The sequence below is a fragment of the Phoxinus phoxinus genome, assembly GCF_949152265.1.
Source record: "Phoxinus phoxinus genome assembly, chromosome: 13".
NCBI classification, from domain to species: Eukaryota; Metazoa; Chordata; class Actinopteri; order Cypriniformes; family Leuciscidae; genus Phoxinus; species Phoxinus phoxinus.
Genome location: NC_136888.1, coordinates 6765108 through 6781620, shown reverse-complemented (window position 1 = coordinate 6781620; position 16513 = coordinate 6765108). Strand labels below are relative to the sequence as shown.

The 16513-nt window shown below is 37.2% G+C and overlaps 1 protein-coding gene across 2 annotated transcripts in view; it reads left to right on the top strand.

Annotated features, from left to right (window-relative positions):
* Nucleotides 1–16513, top strand: part of prkd3 (protein kinase D3) — a 79511-nt gene that overhangs the window by 31470 nt on the left and 31528 nt on the right. For both annotated transcript variants that reach the window (XM_079634003.1, XM_079634004.1), the window contains exons 3-4: nt 6660–6798; nt 16191–16322. In XM_079634003.1, the coding sequence (XP_079490129.1) occupies nt 6660–6798; nt 16191–16322 (271 nt within the window). The remainder of the gene's footprint in view (nt 1–6659; nt 6799–16190; nt 16323–16513) is intronic.

Genomic DNA, 16513 nt, shown 5'->3' with positions numbered 1-16513 from the left:
ATCCAGCAGAGTTAACAACTGATCTTCTGTTGGTGTCTGTATGCATCTTCCACAGACAACTCCAGCTTAAAAAAAAGAGGGATTCAAACAGCCGTGGGATGCTCATATATCTACTGTGGATGACATGGGATGCAGATTAGGTCCAGTGTCCAGCTGTGTCAAATGAGCTTATATAATTCAACAGAAAGACTAAGGCTTTCATGTTTCTTGTACATTAATGGATAAAGCAAGCCTGGCTGCATGGAATTATGCTGGTTTCAACATGACCAAGCCATTTTATGGATTTCAGCTGCATTTTGCAGATTAGTTATTTTAATGTCGTTTAAGGAGTGAAAAGATATTATGAAACTAATGGCTATGTTCGGGATAGCATATCGCCATTGATTTTACTCCTACTATTTCTGCAGGATCTATTATGCAATGCAATGCACTCAGTGTGTAGCCCATATGGGCTTTTCAGTGTTTGATGCCAACACCAATGTCTAGAAACCAGGATGACTGTTCAGTATAATCAATATAATGCTCTCAAATGGCCATAAATTGGCCAATTTATCCACTTGGCTGATAAATTGTTCTATAACTACGCAATTGACCTTAAAAAATAAATATCCACAACATTTCATTCCTTTCTTGACTCATATTTTTTAAATACCTGAAGAGATCTATCATCTCATAAATAAATACGTTTATACATTTTTAACCTAATTTTGTTTAAAAATGTTTAACACTCGATTGAATAATGAGTCAGAAAATCAATAAAAAATTAAAATTTTTAATGATACTTTATTATTTATCACATTGGAAAAGGAAGGGCAGGTCGAGCGCATTGCATTATGCCCAAGGTGTACTTTGTTTTCCATAATCAACTCAATCTTCACAGACAGAAGATGAATATGTAAATATGTGCTGCACGCTTTCCTCTCAATAAGAAAATAAACACAACTTAACGAGTTTGTTTGCCCATAAAATCTTTAAGATATTAGGTTAAACTTATTTGGCTTGCTTTCCACTGGAGAGGGGCTCGATGAAGCAGCTTCAACTCGAGCTCTGATATACCCCCCCAGTGGCTAAAATGTAGGATATGATGATTAAAAGGGGCAAGGTACCAAAGATGAAGGTGGAATTTGGGGAGGTGGAGGGATACTGGAAAAGCTGATGCTAGGGAGAGGTAAGCGGCTGCTTATATACTGTACTCGGCTGATGATTGAAAGATTAGATTGGCTCACTCCTCCCTAACTTACGTTTAGGAACTTTAAAATAGCAGTTAAGAAAGCACCTGATCATAGTGATGTTGTTTGCACAAGTTCTGTGCGCGATAGCAGCATTGACACAATACAGGACATTTTCATACTATAGATATGATGGTATGCTAATTAGAAAATAAATTGGCCCACAATGTGGCTGGTTTGCCAGGACATTGGTTGGTGACTGTTCACAAATCCATTTTATGTGTACATTCAACTCTTCATATATTGTGGACTAACAATGAATCAACAGTTCACTCTCTTTCTTATTTTTGCCTTTCTTTTATGATTTCAGCTGATAGTCTTTTTGACCTGGAGTGTGCTTAGATGAATTCATTGTGTTGAGTAAGTGTGCGACCCTGGAGTGGAGTCAGTACGCAGCTTTTCCAAAGCCAGACAGGGAGTTCTGCCCACAGGTGACATTGGGACAATGCCAAAAACAGTGGCCGTGAGTTTCATTGGCCCTGGCATTATGGGTAGTATTGTTTTAGGTGCATTGTGTCGGGACCCAGCCGGGAAGCAGCTGTGTCAGATGGATATTTCAGACCTGTTAGTTGGCAGTGAGGCGTAACCCCATCCAGACCCTTCACCAAGGGGCATCTTTGATCCTCAGCCATCTATTCATGTCTCCCCCTCTCTTCCTATCCACCATCTTTCATCACCTTGTTTCTGATATCCAATTTTCCATTTGGCCTGTTCTGAAAAGCTTCAGAAATGTTTCCTCAGAGCTAGCAAACTCCAAAAACCTTTGGTAAAAAAAAAAAAAAATTCCTGCTAGTCAGAGAGACAATATCCATGAAAATGTGTTAGACACAGAATGCTAGTAATAAACTGACCATATATACTTCTCTTTTGAGATTTTTATTTTTTATTTTTTATAATAGGTTTAAAAAAGAAAGAAAAAGTAAAATCTTATTTTTCACATATTTTACATTATTACAGCACCTCTCTTTCCCAGTCTGCAGTAACGCTCTGGGCTGCATTTCTCAAAAGCTTTGTAAGCTTAAGTAGATCGTAGAACTATTTCCAATGGTCTCTACAATAAAGTTACCTCACAATGCTTTTGTAAAATACAGCCCTATTTAGTTCCTGTCTCTATGAAGCCCCTCCTCTAATAAAGCACAATGTGCTCTGATTGGTTGGCTGGACCAGTGTGCTGTGATCAGTCAAGTGGTTCGAGTGCATTTCGGAAACACTACTAACGCAACCCAATGTATTGTGTTGTGCAGGAATCATTTAAATGATGTGACATTTACGTTTCTGGAAGAAAACTCAAGACTACAATGGAGGATTTCAGGGGGTTCAGAAACAGTGCGACCTGATATATAAACCAAAATGGATAAAACGGCTTGAAAATTCGATCTCTACATGTGGTGGGAACAAAACACCCCTTTTCACTGATTGGTCAATGAAAGATCAAACCGTGCCGTCATCCGCACCAATGTGTGCGTTATTTTCTCTGCCAACTAAACTTCAAAAGCAAAGTCACAGAACTGTTATGCGACTAACTTGCAGCATAGAGTGGTGTGTCTTTCCTGAATGAATACGAGCCTTTGAAATAATCATTTGAGTTTGTAATTCAACGATCCAAACAGCCACTTGATTTTTATATGAAAGAACAGCGTTTTGAACGAATTGGTTAAATAAATGACACATTCATTAAAAACAATAACTTGCCGCACTTACTGGCAATATTACTTTCATAATTATAATTTCATTTTGTCATTCAAAAAATGTCATATTTCTGTATTCAAAATGTTATTTTTAGATAATTAATCTTATTGTATTATGCAATTGTAATTGCTGTGAAAATGCATGTACTGCCCCCTTAGCTTCATTAAACTGTGTAAATAATACAAAGCAGCTTCAGATGCAGCTTCTTCAGCACCTCTGCAGAGACGGCTTTGGTTGATACTGATTTAATTGGTAACAGCCTATAATGTCATGTTATTCTAATTTAATTGGCTAAATTTAAGAATTGAATATTAAAGATCACATACATATTTAATAAGATAATAAAACAATAAATTTGAGGGGGCATATATTGTCGTTATAAAACACATATTTTCTGACAGTTAATAGATGGCAATAAAAATAAATCTCTGGCTTTATACTTCAAATTGTTATTTCATGTTTTTGTTATCTTTTAACTGAGAGAGCATTTCTATGTATTATATCCGGATATAATGGTGAATTATTTAACATTACCCATACAATTTATCTAGGCTGAGCGTGCTGCATATTCCTTTTTCTAGGAACTACAGTCTCACATTTTGTGTAGTTTATGTCAATGTAACTTCATAGAATGATACATGTTGTTCTAGTTGAGGTCATTTGTAGAGATAGGTTTAAATGTCACACAATGACTTAAGCCCATGCAGACCCCCAGCCTTCTAAGTCATGCACATTATACATTTTTTGTAATGTGTGGTATTTGAAACTTGCATCTCAAACAGGTTTGTCTTCTTCATCAAATCATGACTTTAAATTCACAATTCAATAAAGTCAGTCTCTGAAACAGTACTTCCTTGAGGAACAAATAACATGTGTAATGTGCCAGTGGGATAATGACATATGATTATTTGTGTATAATAATATACCTGTATTTGTATAAACTTCTTTATGGAAAAAAATCTCAAAATATATGGTCTCTAACAGAACTGTATGCATACTGTGACCATTGATATGAAATAATGTCATGTATATCTTTTCATATCTGTAAAATAATTTCTACTTAATCCCTTGTCACTGTAAAAAGTCACTGTATTGTCTAAAATAAAAGTTCTGTTGCGTATTTACACTTAAATCGATACTGGTTAGCGATTCACTACAATATAGCCTAAATGCATTCGCTGGGCGCTGTCCAACTGTAGCAGTCGATGACTATTATTCTGTTACGCGGAACTGAGGAAGAACTGATGATGGCATGGTTTGATCTTAGGTTGACCAATGAGTGAAAAGGGCCATTTCATTCCCGCCCACATGTAAAGATTGAATATTCAAGCTGTTTATCCATTATGGTTTTATTGTATTTCCATTTGGTGCGATGTGTGATGAAAACAAAAATAAAACTAAGAAAACACGACATGAGATTTGTTTTTTATGATCACGAGAAGGGTCGAATATGTGATAAATGAGCAGTTTCTTCGTTTTTCCGTTTTAAAGACACTAACTAGAATAAATTATCCGGAGGTACACGGACCCTATGTGGTATTTCCGCCTTCGGTGTACTGTAAGTCTGTGGTATTTTATGTATTTATTTGTTTGTTTGTCTTATCATCCTTCAGTTCACATAATTTGAGGTGTCATTCATGCTCATAGTGCAAACTAGGATTCAAATCCATAACCGTAAATAAGTTACAGTAATGCTTGTTTTAGTAAAGGGAATTATTAATTACAATGTTGACTTAGATTTGAAAAATTAGGGTAAATAAATGACATTTGGCATGATTGTTTATATCACTGCAAAAATGTAAATTGTATGTGTGTGTGTGTGTATATATATCTATATACAGTATATATATACAGTATATATATATATATATATATATATATATATATATATATATATATATATATATATATATGAGCTATATTTGATATTCAACCTTTTTCCTATACATACAGTACATTCATGTAAAGCAATATTATATAGCAATTTTCAACTGCCTGATTTTTTTATATAGTCGCAAAATATATCTATATTATCACCCAGCTCTTTATATAAAGTTAGATATACAAGTATGTCCAGCTTTATCCTCATACTGAATATCTTGTGTATGGCAAGATATACCATATAACAAATCTAAACAGTTTGATTGCTTGCATTGTCGCAAAATATTATCACTTGGCTCTAATCTGCTAAATTCCACTGTAAGGCATAAAGATATAAACATCAATCGTCATTAACATCATGATGATTTTGATGTAAAGTTGCTTTGAAGCAATGTGGATTGTGAAAAGCACTACATAAGTACATTATGACAAATGCAACTTGACTTGACATATTCAATTATTCTTTCTCTAAATACTCCCAAAAATGCTTTAGCTTTAAAGAAGACCTGATGTAGATCCCAGAGATTCCAGAGTACACCAGGGACATATCAGTGTGAAATATTCTCAATGGGAGGGTGTTTGGTGATTCTTGATAAGAGGAAATACCTCAGAATTGGCCGTGATCACCATTTCCTGACAGGACTTCTCATCTCTGACTGTGTGACTATTCCACTTTGGAATGTGTATGCTTTCCTCTAAACTTAACTAGTGTCATCCAATATATCAGGTTAATTGCTCAAATTCTTGATCATAATTAAGCTGTACACTGAAAAAAGAAAAATAGGATTTAACAAATTTCTCTCAGAAATTGCTTGTTAATTTTAACAGATAATTACAAAGCAACTACAAAGCAAGTAACACATTGAGTTAAACATGAAATGTTGAAGTAGAAAGGCTGAAATTGTATTTGCTTGTAAAAAAAGTACTCAAATAATCTTTGTTTTATTTTTCTACTTCGAAAAATCATTTTACTGTATATTTGATTTTTAGGGACACTGTTTGCTGTGTGTGCAAATATTTCACTCTGTCTTTATGGATATATTTAGATGTATCTGGTCCTACTCACACACACTCCGAGCTGGATTTGAACCGGCTTCACCAGCATGAGAGGCGGGAGCATTAACAAAGACGCTAAAGACCACCGCCTCTAGCATCAGTCGCTAATGTCCGTCTTGAGGCCAGGGGAGAGAGGTTTACCTGTACAGCTCTTTACTAGCTGGCCTCCATTACACAGCCATGTTAAAAATGCAGAAAAATAAAAAAGGTCATATAAGCAAGGTTAATGAGCCCTCTCTATCTTCTTGCAAATAAGTCCACGTGGAGAAGAGCTGTGGTGGAGGAAGTGAAGAACAGTAGTGTGACTCATCTGTGTGGGCTTGATTTCAACAGATGTTTCACAGACCTTCCCTTTGCAGGGTTAATATTCCAGGCGCTCTGCTCTGCATGCCTCCCAGCTTTAGTAATCTCCTTAGAGGGGAGCCATTGCTGAAAAACAGGGCCTGGATGTTCCTTTGTGTCTCTCTCTTGTCATATTGTCTTTGGCTCTAGGGTATTAGGATTCATCGCACATCATTATATGGATGTCTTGAATACCTGATTTTGACTGGTTGTGGGTGGTGTTGAGTGCTCAGATATTATGTAATGAGTGCTAATATTCCATAATTTCCCATAGCAACATACAAATGCTACTTTCATATGCTAGTCTTTTTATATCAACAATCTCTAGATAGATAGATAGATAGATAGATAGATCTTCTCAAAAGTTTACAATATAAAATGCAAAGTTCTGATGAAAAAAGAAGAAGCTTCTTTGATGTTTGATTTGATTATTAATAACTTATCCTATCCTCCTCTCCTCAGTTCCCAGAATGTGGATTCTTTGGCTTGTACGATAAGATCTTGCTCTTCCGCCATGATCTGAACTCAGACAACATCCTCCAGCGGCTAATGTCGGCAGAGGATATCCATGAGGGAGATCTTATTGAGGTTGTCCTGTCGGGTGAGTTGTGCTAGCTGTGCCTTTTTAATAATATGCATTGTATGTGTAAGCAAGAAGTATCACTTAAATTAACATTTTCATTCTCATAAATTTTATGTATTACATTCTTATTCTTTGCATCTGTCATACAACTCCGTTCAAAAGTTTGGGATCAGCACAATGTTGTTGTTGTTGTTTTTTTCTTTAAAGAAATTAATACTTTTATTCAGCAAGAACGCAAAATAAACAATGAAGACATTCATAAAAGATTCAGATTTCAAAATAAAAACTGTTCTTTTGAACTTTCTATTCATCAGAGATGAATTGATCTCCACAAAAAAATATTAAGCAGCACAGCTCATTTCAACATTGATAATAAAAATAAATGTTACTCGCAATTGCAAGTTTATAAACTCACTAAAAACTCTTCAGAGAAAACCAAAACATTTAATTGCAACTTTATCTCTGAATTGAGTTATTTTTCACAATTCTAAGAAATAATGTCTTAATTATGATATATAAACTTGCAGTTGTGAGAATAAAAGTCAGATGTGAGATTAAAACCATGCATTGTTTTGTTTTTTTGTTTTTTTTCAGTCTTAAGAGATTTCTCTTAAAAGCATAAAAAAATATTGCCAAACACAAACTTTTGAACTGTAGTGTATACAGTGCTGGGGAGATATTAACAAGCTACAGTAATAAGCTTATTATAGAGTGTATAACAAACGGTTTCTGGGAATAGAAATACCTTTTAAAATCATATCTATAGCAAAAGTGGCAATCACACATGAAGAACCAGATACTTGTAGTGTAGCCAGAACCCCTACAAGTTACATTCACTTCGATTCAATTTCATTCAATTATGCAATGATTTATAGCTTTGCAGTTACTCATCTCTGCAGGACAGAGCAGATACGTTTCAGTGTGTGATTAGATTGTATTCGGTTGTGGCACATGTGTGCCAGATGGAGGGGCCCATGTTAATCTAGTCAATGTGAACTTCAGGTGGTTTCCCTTCAAATGCCTGTTAACACAGGCAGACCAATTCCCCTAAGACCACCTATCACAGTCAGTTTTCTAATTGTACAGAGCCATGTGTTAAAAGATTTATGGTCAATCATGTTGGCTCACAGGGTTCTGTTTACATGACAAGAACAAGTGACTTTGTCAGATACATTTATGTGATAAATATGTTGCAACCAGGTCTATCCAGTTCTGCTGTCACTTAGTACAGGTCTCTACCACTGAGGGTTTGAGCTCATCTCTGTTCCTGTGCAGAATGCTTTGTGCATCCTGTTGTAGGCCTGCTGAATGAAACTGATCTTCCTGTTCACATGGGAGCTGTTCAGCACACCTGCTCCTCACATCCTCCTCACTCCTCAGTGGCAAACAGCACTGGAAATCAACACAATATGACTGATTCCAAGCCAGTATTCTGGACTATTCTGTGTAAAATCCCAAGCGGTCTCCCAGAAACTCCGATTCTTATTCATAAAAGGTTTCCTGACGGTTAGAAGACCATGCTGAGAATTCTGGGCAGAGAACGATTTGTAATCGTGCCGTATTGAACCAAGCTCAAGTGGAAATATTACAGGAATTGTTCCTGTTCCGACAGTGGAAAAGCAGCTCATGACTGCTGCTTTGTCTAGTATAGAGTCATCAATTATTGAAAAAGGAAATTAATAAATAAAACGACTTTTTGATTAAACATATGCAGGATTAGATTGACAATTTCTCCTTTGAGTCTTAATAAATGGACAAACAGAAATTACTCTTAAGCTGTCTTTACTCTATGACGTTATCATCACAGTATTTAAGATGGCGCCGTGTATGGCCGTTTTTGTTAGTTTGTCCTGATTTTTGTTTTTCTAATACAATCAGTTTCACCAGGGATGAACCGCTGAACATTCGGCAGAACACACCACCCAATCTTCTACTGGTTTTTGATTATTCATACGTTTTGTTGAACATTGTAGTTGGAGGAGCAGCAGTGATGCTCAAGCACTTCAAGACGCGCAAGCGAGCTGGCATGCTAGTCAAGCTCAGACATTACAATGCCTTGTATCCATCTGGAGAATCTCCACTCTCTACCCAACAAATGGATGAACTTCCTCAACAAATAAGGACTTTTCAAAGTCTGCTACTCTGTGTTCCACAGAAACGTGGCTGAATGGAGCCATTCCGGATAGTGTGTTACATCTGCCGGCTTCCAGCTGTTCAGAGCGGATCGCGTCGCAGAATCAGTGGGGAAATCATGTGGCGTTGGGACATGGTTCTACATCACTGAAATGTGGTGTACAGATGTGACAGTGTTTACATTTATTCATTTAACTGACGCTTTTATCCAAAGCGACTTACAATTGCTATATATCAGAGGTCGCACGCCTCTGGAGCAACTAGGGGTTAAGTGTCTTGCTCAGGGACACATTGGTGTCTCACAGTGGATTCGAACCCGGGTCTCTCACACCAAAGGCATGTGTCTTATCCATTGCGCCACCACCACCCTAGGATGTGCGATCCCGATCTAAAAGCGCTCTTCGTTATCTGTAAACCCTTCTACTCTCCGCGTGAGTTTCCTCGTTCATTCTCGTAAGTGTTTACATTCCAGCGCAAGCGCGCGTGAGTGCTGCAACAGCTGGTTGATCAGATCACAGACACTGAGCAGCAACACCCGGACTCTCTTACTATTATTCTTGGTGACTTTAATCAAACAAACCTCACCCTCGAAGTGCCAAAATACAGACAACACATTTACCTGCCCTACCAGAGATGAAAATATTTTGGACCACTGCTACACCACAGTAAAGGATGCATATCACTCTTTCCCTAGAACAGCTTTAGGACTCTCTGATCATTGTCTAGTTCATCTTATACAGACCTACAGGCAGAAACTGAAATCAGCTAAACCTGTAATAAGGACTGTTAAAAGATGGACTAATGAAGCAGAGCAAGATTTACAAGCCTGCTTCGAGTGCACTGATTGGAGTGTGTGGCAGCAAGACGAGGTCGAGGGGCGAGGCCGGTGCCGTGATTACTGATGAGCGACACCTGCGCAACGCACCGGTCTCGTATCTCTCACGGAGGAGCGGAGGCATGAAGGAGGAGCGACGGCAGTGAAGATCGAGAGAGGCCAGGCCAGGATTTATGTTGTGTTTTATTGTGTTATAAGTGACAGCAGTCGTCCGTGAGGGGCTGCTGTCTTTTCTTTTCATTTTGTATTGGTTTATTTATTTATTAAAGTTTGTTTAAATGTTTGCCGGTTCCCGCCTCCTTCTTCCCATAACAACAGTGATTTTGAAACTGCTGCCACTGATTTGGATGAGCTCACAGATTCTGTCACATCATACATCAGTTTCTGGGAGGATATGTGCATCCTTTACAGGACTTATTTAACATACAACAACGACAAACCATGGTTCTCAGTGAAACTCAGACAGCTTCGTCAGGTCAAAAAAAGATGCCTATAGGAATAGGGCCAAAAGGCCAAAAAACACACTGACAAAAGAGATTCAAGTGGTTAAGAGGAGCTACTCTAAAAAGATGGAAAACAGGTTTTCAGTCAATGACCATGTGGAAAGGCCTGAAAGACATCACAATCTAGACACCATCCCTCAATTCTGTTTGGAATCAACAATTGGCCAACGACCTGAATGATTTCTACTGCAGAATTGAAAATCCCAGTCGCACAACCAACAACACCTCCAGCAAACCCCACTCTTTCTCCCTCCTGCACTTCAAATCAGTGAAGAGGATGTGCGTTTGGTCTTCAGGACAGAGGACAAGGAAAGCATTAGACCCAGACGGTGTCTCACCAGCCTGTCTAAAAACCTGTGCTGTCCAGTTGGCCTTCATCTTCCCGCAGATCTTCAACAGATCACTGGAGCTGTGTGAAGTCCCTTCCTGCTTCAAACGCTCCACCATCATCCCCATCCCAAAAAAACCCCAAATCACTGGACTTAATGACTACAGACCTGTCGCTCGCACGTCTCTGGTCATGAAGTCATTTGAAAGATTGGAGTTGGCCTACCTTGCTGACATCACACAACACTTCTGAAGTTTGCAGACAACACTACCATCATCGGCCTCATTCACAATGGTGACGAGTCTGCATATAGACAGGAAGTTGAACAGCTGGCTGTCTGGTGCAGTCATGACAACCTGGAGATGAATGTGCTCAAAACAGTGGGGATGATTGTGGACTTGAGGAGAAACACCCCAGCATTACCCTCACCGTCATGAACCGCACTGTGAAAACAGTGGAGTCCTTTAGGTTCTGTGCACCACCATCTCTCAGGACTTGAAGGGGGACAATCATATTTGCTCTATTGCAAAAAAGACTCAGCAGAGACTGTACTTCCTTCACAGCTGAAAGTTATTCCTTCTATAACTATCTGGTTAGGCTCAGCTACAAAATCAGACATCATATGACTACACAGGACAGTTCCGACTGCTGTGAGGATTATTGGTGCTTCCCTGCCCACCTTCCAAGATCTGTTTATATCCAGAGTGAGAAAAAGGGCTCAGAAAATCACTTTGGATCCCTCACATCCAAGTCACTTTCTCTTTGAACTGTTGCCGTCCGGCCGGCGCTACTGAGCACCAGAAAAGCCAGGCACAAGAAAAGTTCCCCCAGGCAATCTACCTCATGAACAGTTAAATGTTCTCCTCACTGTGCAATGATTATATACAGTATATATATACAGATGTGTATGTGTGTATTTTATTCATATATCTTCATTCTTTATTTTTTATTATACTATCTGTGGGCTGTTTTTGTCTCTTTGTACTGGAAGCTTCTTCAGTCTCCAAAACAAATTCCTTGTGTCTGCGAACATACTTAAAGCTAGTTCTGATTCGGGTATTCTGTGCCTCATTGAAACATAGTTTAATATTATGACAATTATGCGAAATGATTTGGATGGAACCAGTCTTGGCTCCAGATCTGGACCACGGTCCGTTAGTTGATAATCTCTGGTTTAGTCAAAACAAATGAATATGCTTTCACACACTGCCCCTCAATATTGTCTTGTCTTTCCCCTCCCTGCATCCATCGGCTGTGCTAATAAAACACTCTGCATCTTTTTGTTGGCGGTCAGCTCAAAGGCAAAAGCTTATTTTTGTTGCAGTAGGTGATGGTCGTGCTTCTGCTGAGAAGAAACGGGGTTTGTGCAGAGCAGCTCTGGTTCAGTGAACAGCAGGACGCCTATCACTGTGAGCTTTTGTCTGAGATAGTGTGTCGACAGCATCTGCTGTAGTAGACATTGTTGTCCTTCTTTGTGCTGTGTATTCAAGTGGGGTTTCAAACTGTTAGCTGTGTGTTTTGGTTCGATTTCAAGTTTAGCAGTGGAACAGATCACACTTTATTTGAGGAACTCCTGAAACTGTTTCTGAGGAGGACTTTGAAGGAATTCTAAAAGACTGCATGTATTGTTTCTAGAGGAAGAGTTTAGAGTTTATTAACCGTGTTTGGGTTTTTTGCCTGAAGACTAATAGATGAGTTTTGAGATGTCGGGGTCTTCATTTGTCATAATGTGTGTAGTGTCTTCATGAATGCCTCATTATGAGCCTGTGTTCCAGTGCTCTGGACTGCTGCCTGCCATGTGATTCACTGCAAGCTCAAATGTTCTACTTTCTCTCTTTGATGTTCAAAAAGGAATGCACTCTTTTTTTTTCTTGCTTGTTACCCGGTTTGATTTGTTCAAGTTTTAGATTCTTTGTTCCTTTGGTTTGTATCCTAACATCAGAGAAGGCCATGTTCAAAAAACACATTTTGAAAATGTGGCCTTCTAATGGAGACAAACAGTGAAATGAAGAATCATCATTGTACAAGAAAGATTGACATGAAAAAAATATCAGATCTGAATAATTTTCAAGACCTTTAGTTCAATAACAGTTCTGGAACATCTGCATTCTTTCACCAATTTGAACTTTGTGGCGATATAAAATATGCTAACACCTTCAACTTTGGCCTTATCATAAGGGATAGGTCGCAATTAGGGGTGTATTCTGGAATATTTGATGTGCTCCACCTGTCTGCAATAATGACCAGCTGACTGTGCATTATTCCGCTTATAACATGGCTACTCGCCATGCAAATAAATGTCACCATACTTAATTTACAGATTTTCATTATTCATTGGTTTAGTACATTTTCAGTCACAAAATGCAAATCTATTACGCATACTCATTCACAGCCTATTTGTGTCAACCCACATTTGATTTTTAATCTGTTTTTAAACACTGGTTAATTTTTTATTATTTTTTTATTGTGTGGTCATTTAGGGTCATACATGTGCAAAGTTTTGACACATAGATGTTGTTTGCAAAGGCTGTACAACGTTTGGTGACTACGATTGTGTTCGGGGTCAAATTGACCCCCATTGGTTTTAATGCAATTAAGCAAAAATCAACAATTTGAAAGACAGCAAAGAGTCAGGTAAAAACTTTGTTGCTCGTTAAAAAACTTATGAAATTTAATACTGAAATGAAGACTCGTCCTCTAAATCATCTAAGGAGAATTCGTTGTGAAGTCTGTGAAGAGAAGTTTTTGGTTGATATTTTTCTGGATCTCAGTTAGTAGTCTGTTGCAGCACTGAAAAGAAGTGTGAGAAACCTCACTAGGGTTGAGGCTAACAAAAAAAGGCAGAGGCTATTTAAATAAATTTACACCTAGTAAATTGTATATGTAGTCAAAATATATGTAATATATATGTAAATAAAATGTATATGTAGTTGTCTGTGCTAAATGTGACTAATTTTCAACATAACAATAATTGGGTCAAATTGACTACAAAGGGAGGAACTTTTTTTAACAGAACAGGAGTTTGTAATTTTTTATATATGTTTTAGTGTCAAGGTATAGAGATAGTAAAAAAAAAGTGTAATGTAAAAACACAACTCTTTATTGTTTTTTACTAGTGTTGTAGTGTCAATTTGAGGGCCCATATTTTCAATACTATTGGATAAATGTACAATAATTTCTTATCCAAAAAAAAAAACTCAAAAAAAAAAACATGCAATATTTTAAGTTGTATTATAAGTAATACAATAATATTATAAGTGGTTCGAATTTAATCGTGATTAAATTTCAGATTTTGCAATGTACATAAGGTATATATTATTATATAAATGAAATTTCTATACATTCAAGTTTAATTATGTTTTTGACTCTATTATTTATTTTCTAATTATTAATTAGATGTTACCAAGAGAAGATATTACCATATTATGTTTGAAAGATACCTTGGGAAATTATCATTCTTAACTCATTTAAAATATAAAATATTTTGGAAGATACACTTTGTAAAAAATTTAGATTTTCTAGAGAGTTTTGTGTTGACCACCACCAGCAAATTCAACGCAAGAACAAATCGTATGTAGATGTCACTAATAAATAATTATACAGGGCTTCATTAGGACTAGCCGTCTTTAGGCAACAGTGTGTTACAGTGTGTGTGGGCTAGTTGATTTTGAAAATATGTATTTTGCGCATCCCTAGTTCTCATGACATTAGCTGCTTCCATCCAAAGTTGCGAATATAACTTTTAAGCAAAATTGGAGTTTCACATAAAATATTTGTGAACAAAACAGGTTTCTTCCCATGTGTTTAAAATAACAAAATCTGCACTTTCTGGAAAATTGACGCAAAATAAAAATGGATTTTGATGAAAGAATTTGGCTCCGGCATTTCAGAATGACCAAACTAACATTTGAGATGCTTTGCAATGAAATTGGTCCCTGGGTAGTCCAGTTATGCCATCCCATTGTGCCCCAGTTCCTACAGAAAATGCATTGCCATTGCTCTGTATAGGGTGGCCACATGCGATGAATACAGTTGTAGGGGAGATTATTGGCGTCATATATTTTTTTTACAGGGATTTATTCTGTAAATGTGTTTCGATCATAGTTTTTGTGCATGTCTTCTTATCGGATAAAAAAATTACATCCCAAAAATCGCAGAAATAATATGTGGATGGAAAAATAGCTACTGTGGCATTCTTACATCTCACATTCTATTGACTATGAAGAAGAACGAACCATCAACTTTCAAGCATGCAATTCACTTTTTCATGCAATTCAAGGTTTGCTTAAAGGCAGTTTAATGGTTTTTATGCCACTTCTGTGTGTTTGCAGTGGAAAGACGCCTTATAAGAGTGAAACATTCACCAAGGTCAGCGTGACACCCAGCAATCCACAAACTAGTATGTGACATCAATCCAATATAGCAACAAATCCACTTTGTAGTGATTTTGATGGAATGGGAGTGAGTTGATCTGACATTTATTTTAAAGGAGAGTACTTGAGAGCCATGATATTGGACCAGTGTTGGTTTCTGAAAGTGTGCTGATTTTATGTGTGGCTTGTAATTTTGTTAGGGATGGGATTTTAAAAAGCTACCCCAAAAAATGTAAATATTTAATTTCTGTCATTATTTACTATCTGGTCTAATTATGTCACAAAATGAGGAAAACATTTAGGAACTCTGTCAAGTATAGAAACTGGGTGTGTATTTATAGATTTCAACAATGTAAGAACAAGTTGCTTTTTAGTTGCTCACAGTTTTGAGGAATACCATCGACCTGTGACAGAAATCTAGGACACTGTTTCTTTCTCCCCATTAGATATACTGTGTGGTTTTATCAGAAACAAGAGATTGCACATTGTTTGCCAAGCAGCAAATGTTTCCAGACCTTATACTTTCATTTTAGGAGTGCATTTTATGTCCTTGGCAGATGCTTTCTTACCGAATGACTGACAAGAAAGAGCTAATGTTTTCTGTGTATCAGACTAAACCTTAGGCTCTGCCAAAAAAAAAGTAATACTGTATTGCCAGTACAGTCAGTGTGTGATTCACACTTAGAGAGTAGTCGCATATTAATATAAAACCACAAACTATTCAACAGGAACTGTAGAAACACATTTGTGGCACAGTGTTGTTCCACAGGCTTACATGTTCACTTTCTCATTACACACATGGAGTGATATTCAATTCTTTCATCCTCTGAATCATACCTGATAATGAATTATCTAAATTAATTCATTCCAGTCTGAGTCACATCAGTTAATCACTTACCTTGAATCAAACTAAAGGACAGCCTTGTGTGGTTGTGTCTATGATTTTGCCATCAGGAGATCAAACTGCTCATCTCCCATTGGTCTGTAGACCGCTGACTAAAAAAAAAGATAGAAAGGTTGGACAAGTTGTTAAAAAATCACATAAAACAAGTAGTTTCATTGTTCTTTGGAATGTTATGAAATATTATGACTACTAGACCTTTAATTATATGCTGCTAATGCTGACTAATGTTTTTTTTTCTTTTTTTTTTCTTTTTTTTTTTATTATTTTGTCCAGTGTTTTGTTGCATCATCCATTCTTTGCCTGAGTTGTCCTTTAAGTTTCATTTTGATTCCAGCTCAAGCTACAGTGGAAGATTTCCAGATCCGACCCCACGCTCTTTACGTCCACTCCTACAAAGCGCCCACGTTCTGTGACTACTGTGGAGAGATGCTGTGGGGACTCGTCCGGCAGGGCCTCAAATGTGAAGGTAGCAGTCATATAAAAACATTAATATTCTAAATAAATATTTCCTCTGTAGGTTTTCATCATTGTTTAAGCATGTGAATTTAAGTAATGATTTTAATATTATTGTGTGTAGAATGGTGCAGTTATGACTAAACTAATATCTCTGTCAACAGTCTACCACTATTTTATACTTGCCATGACAATCATTGCACA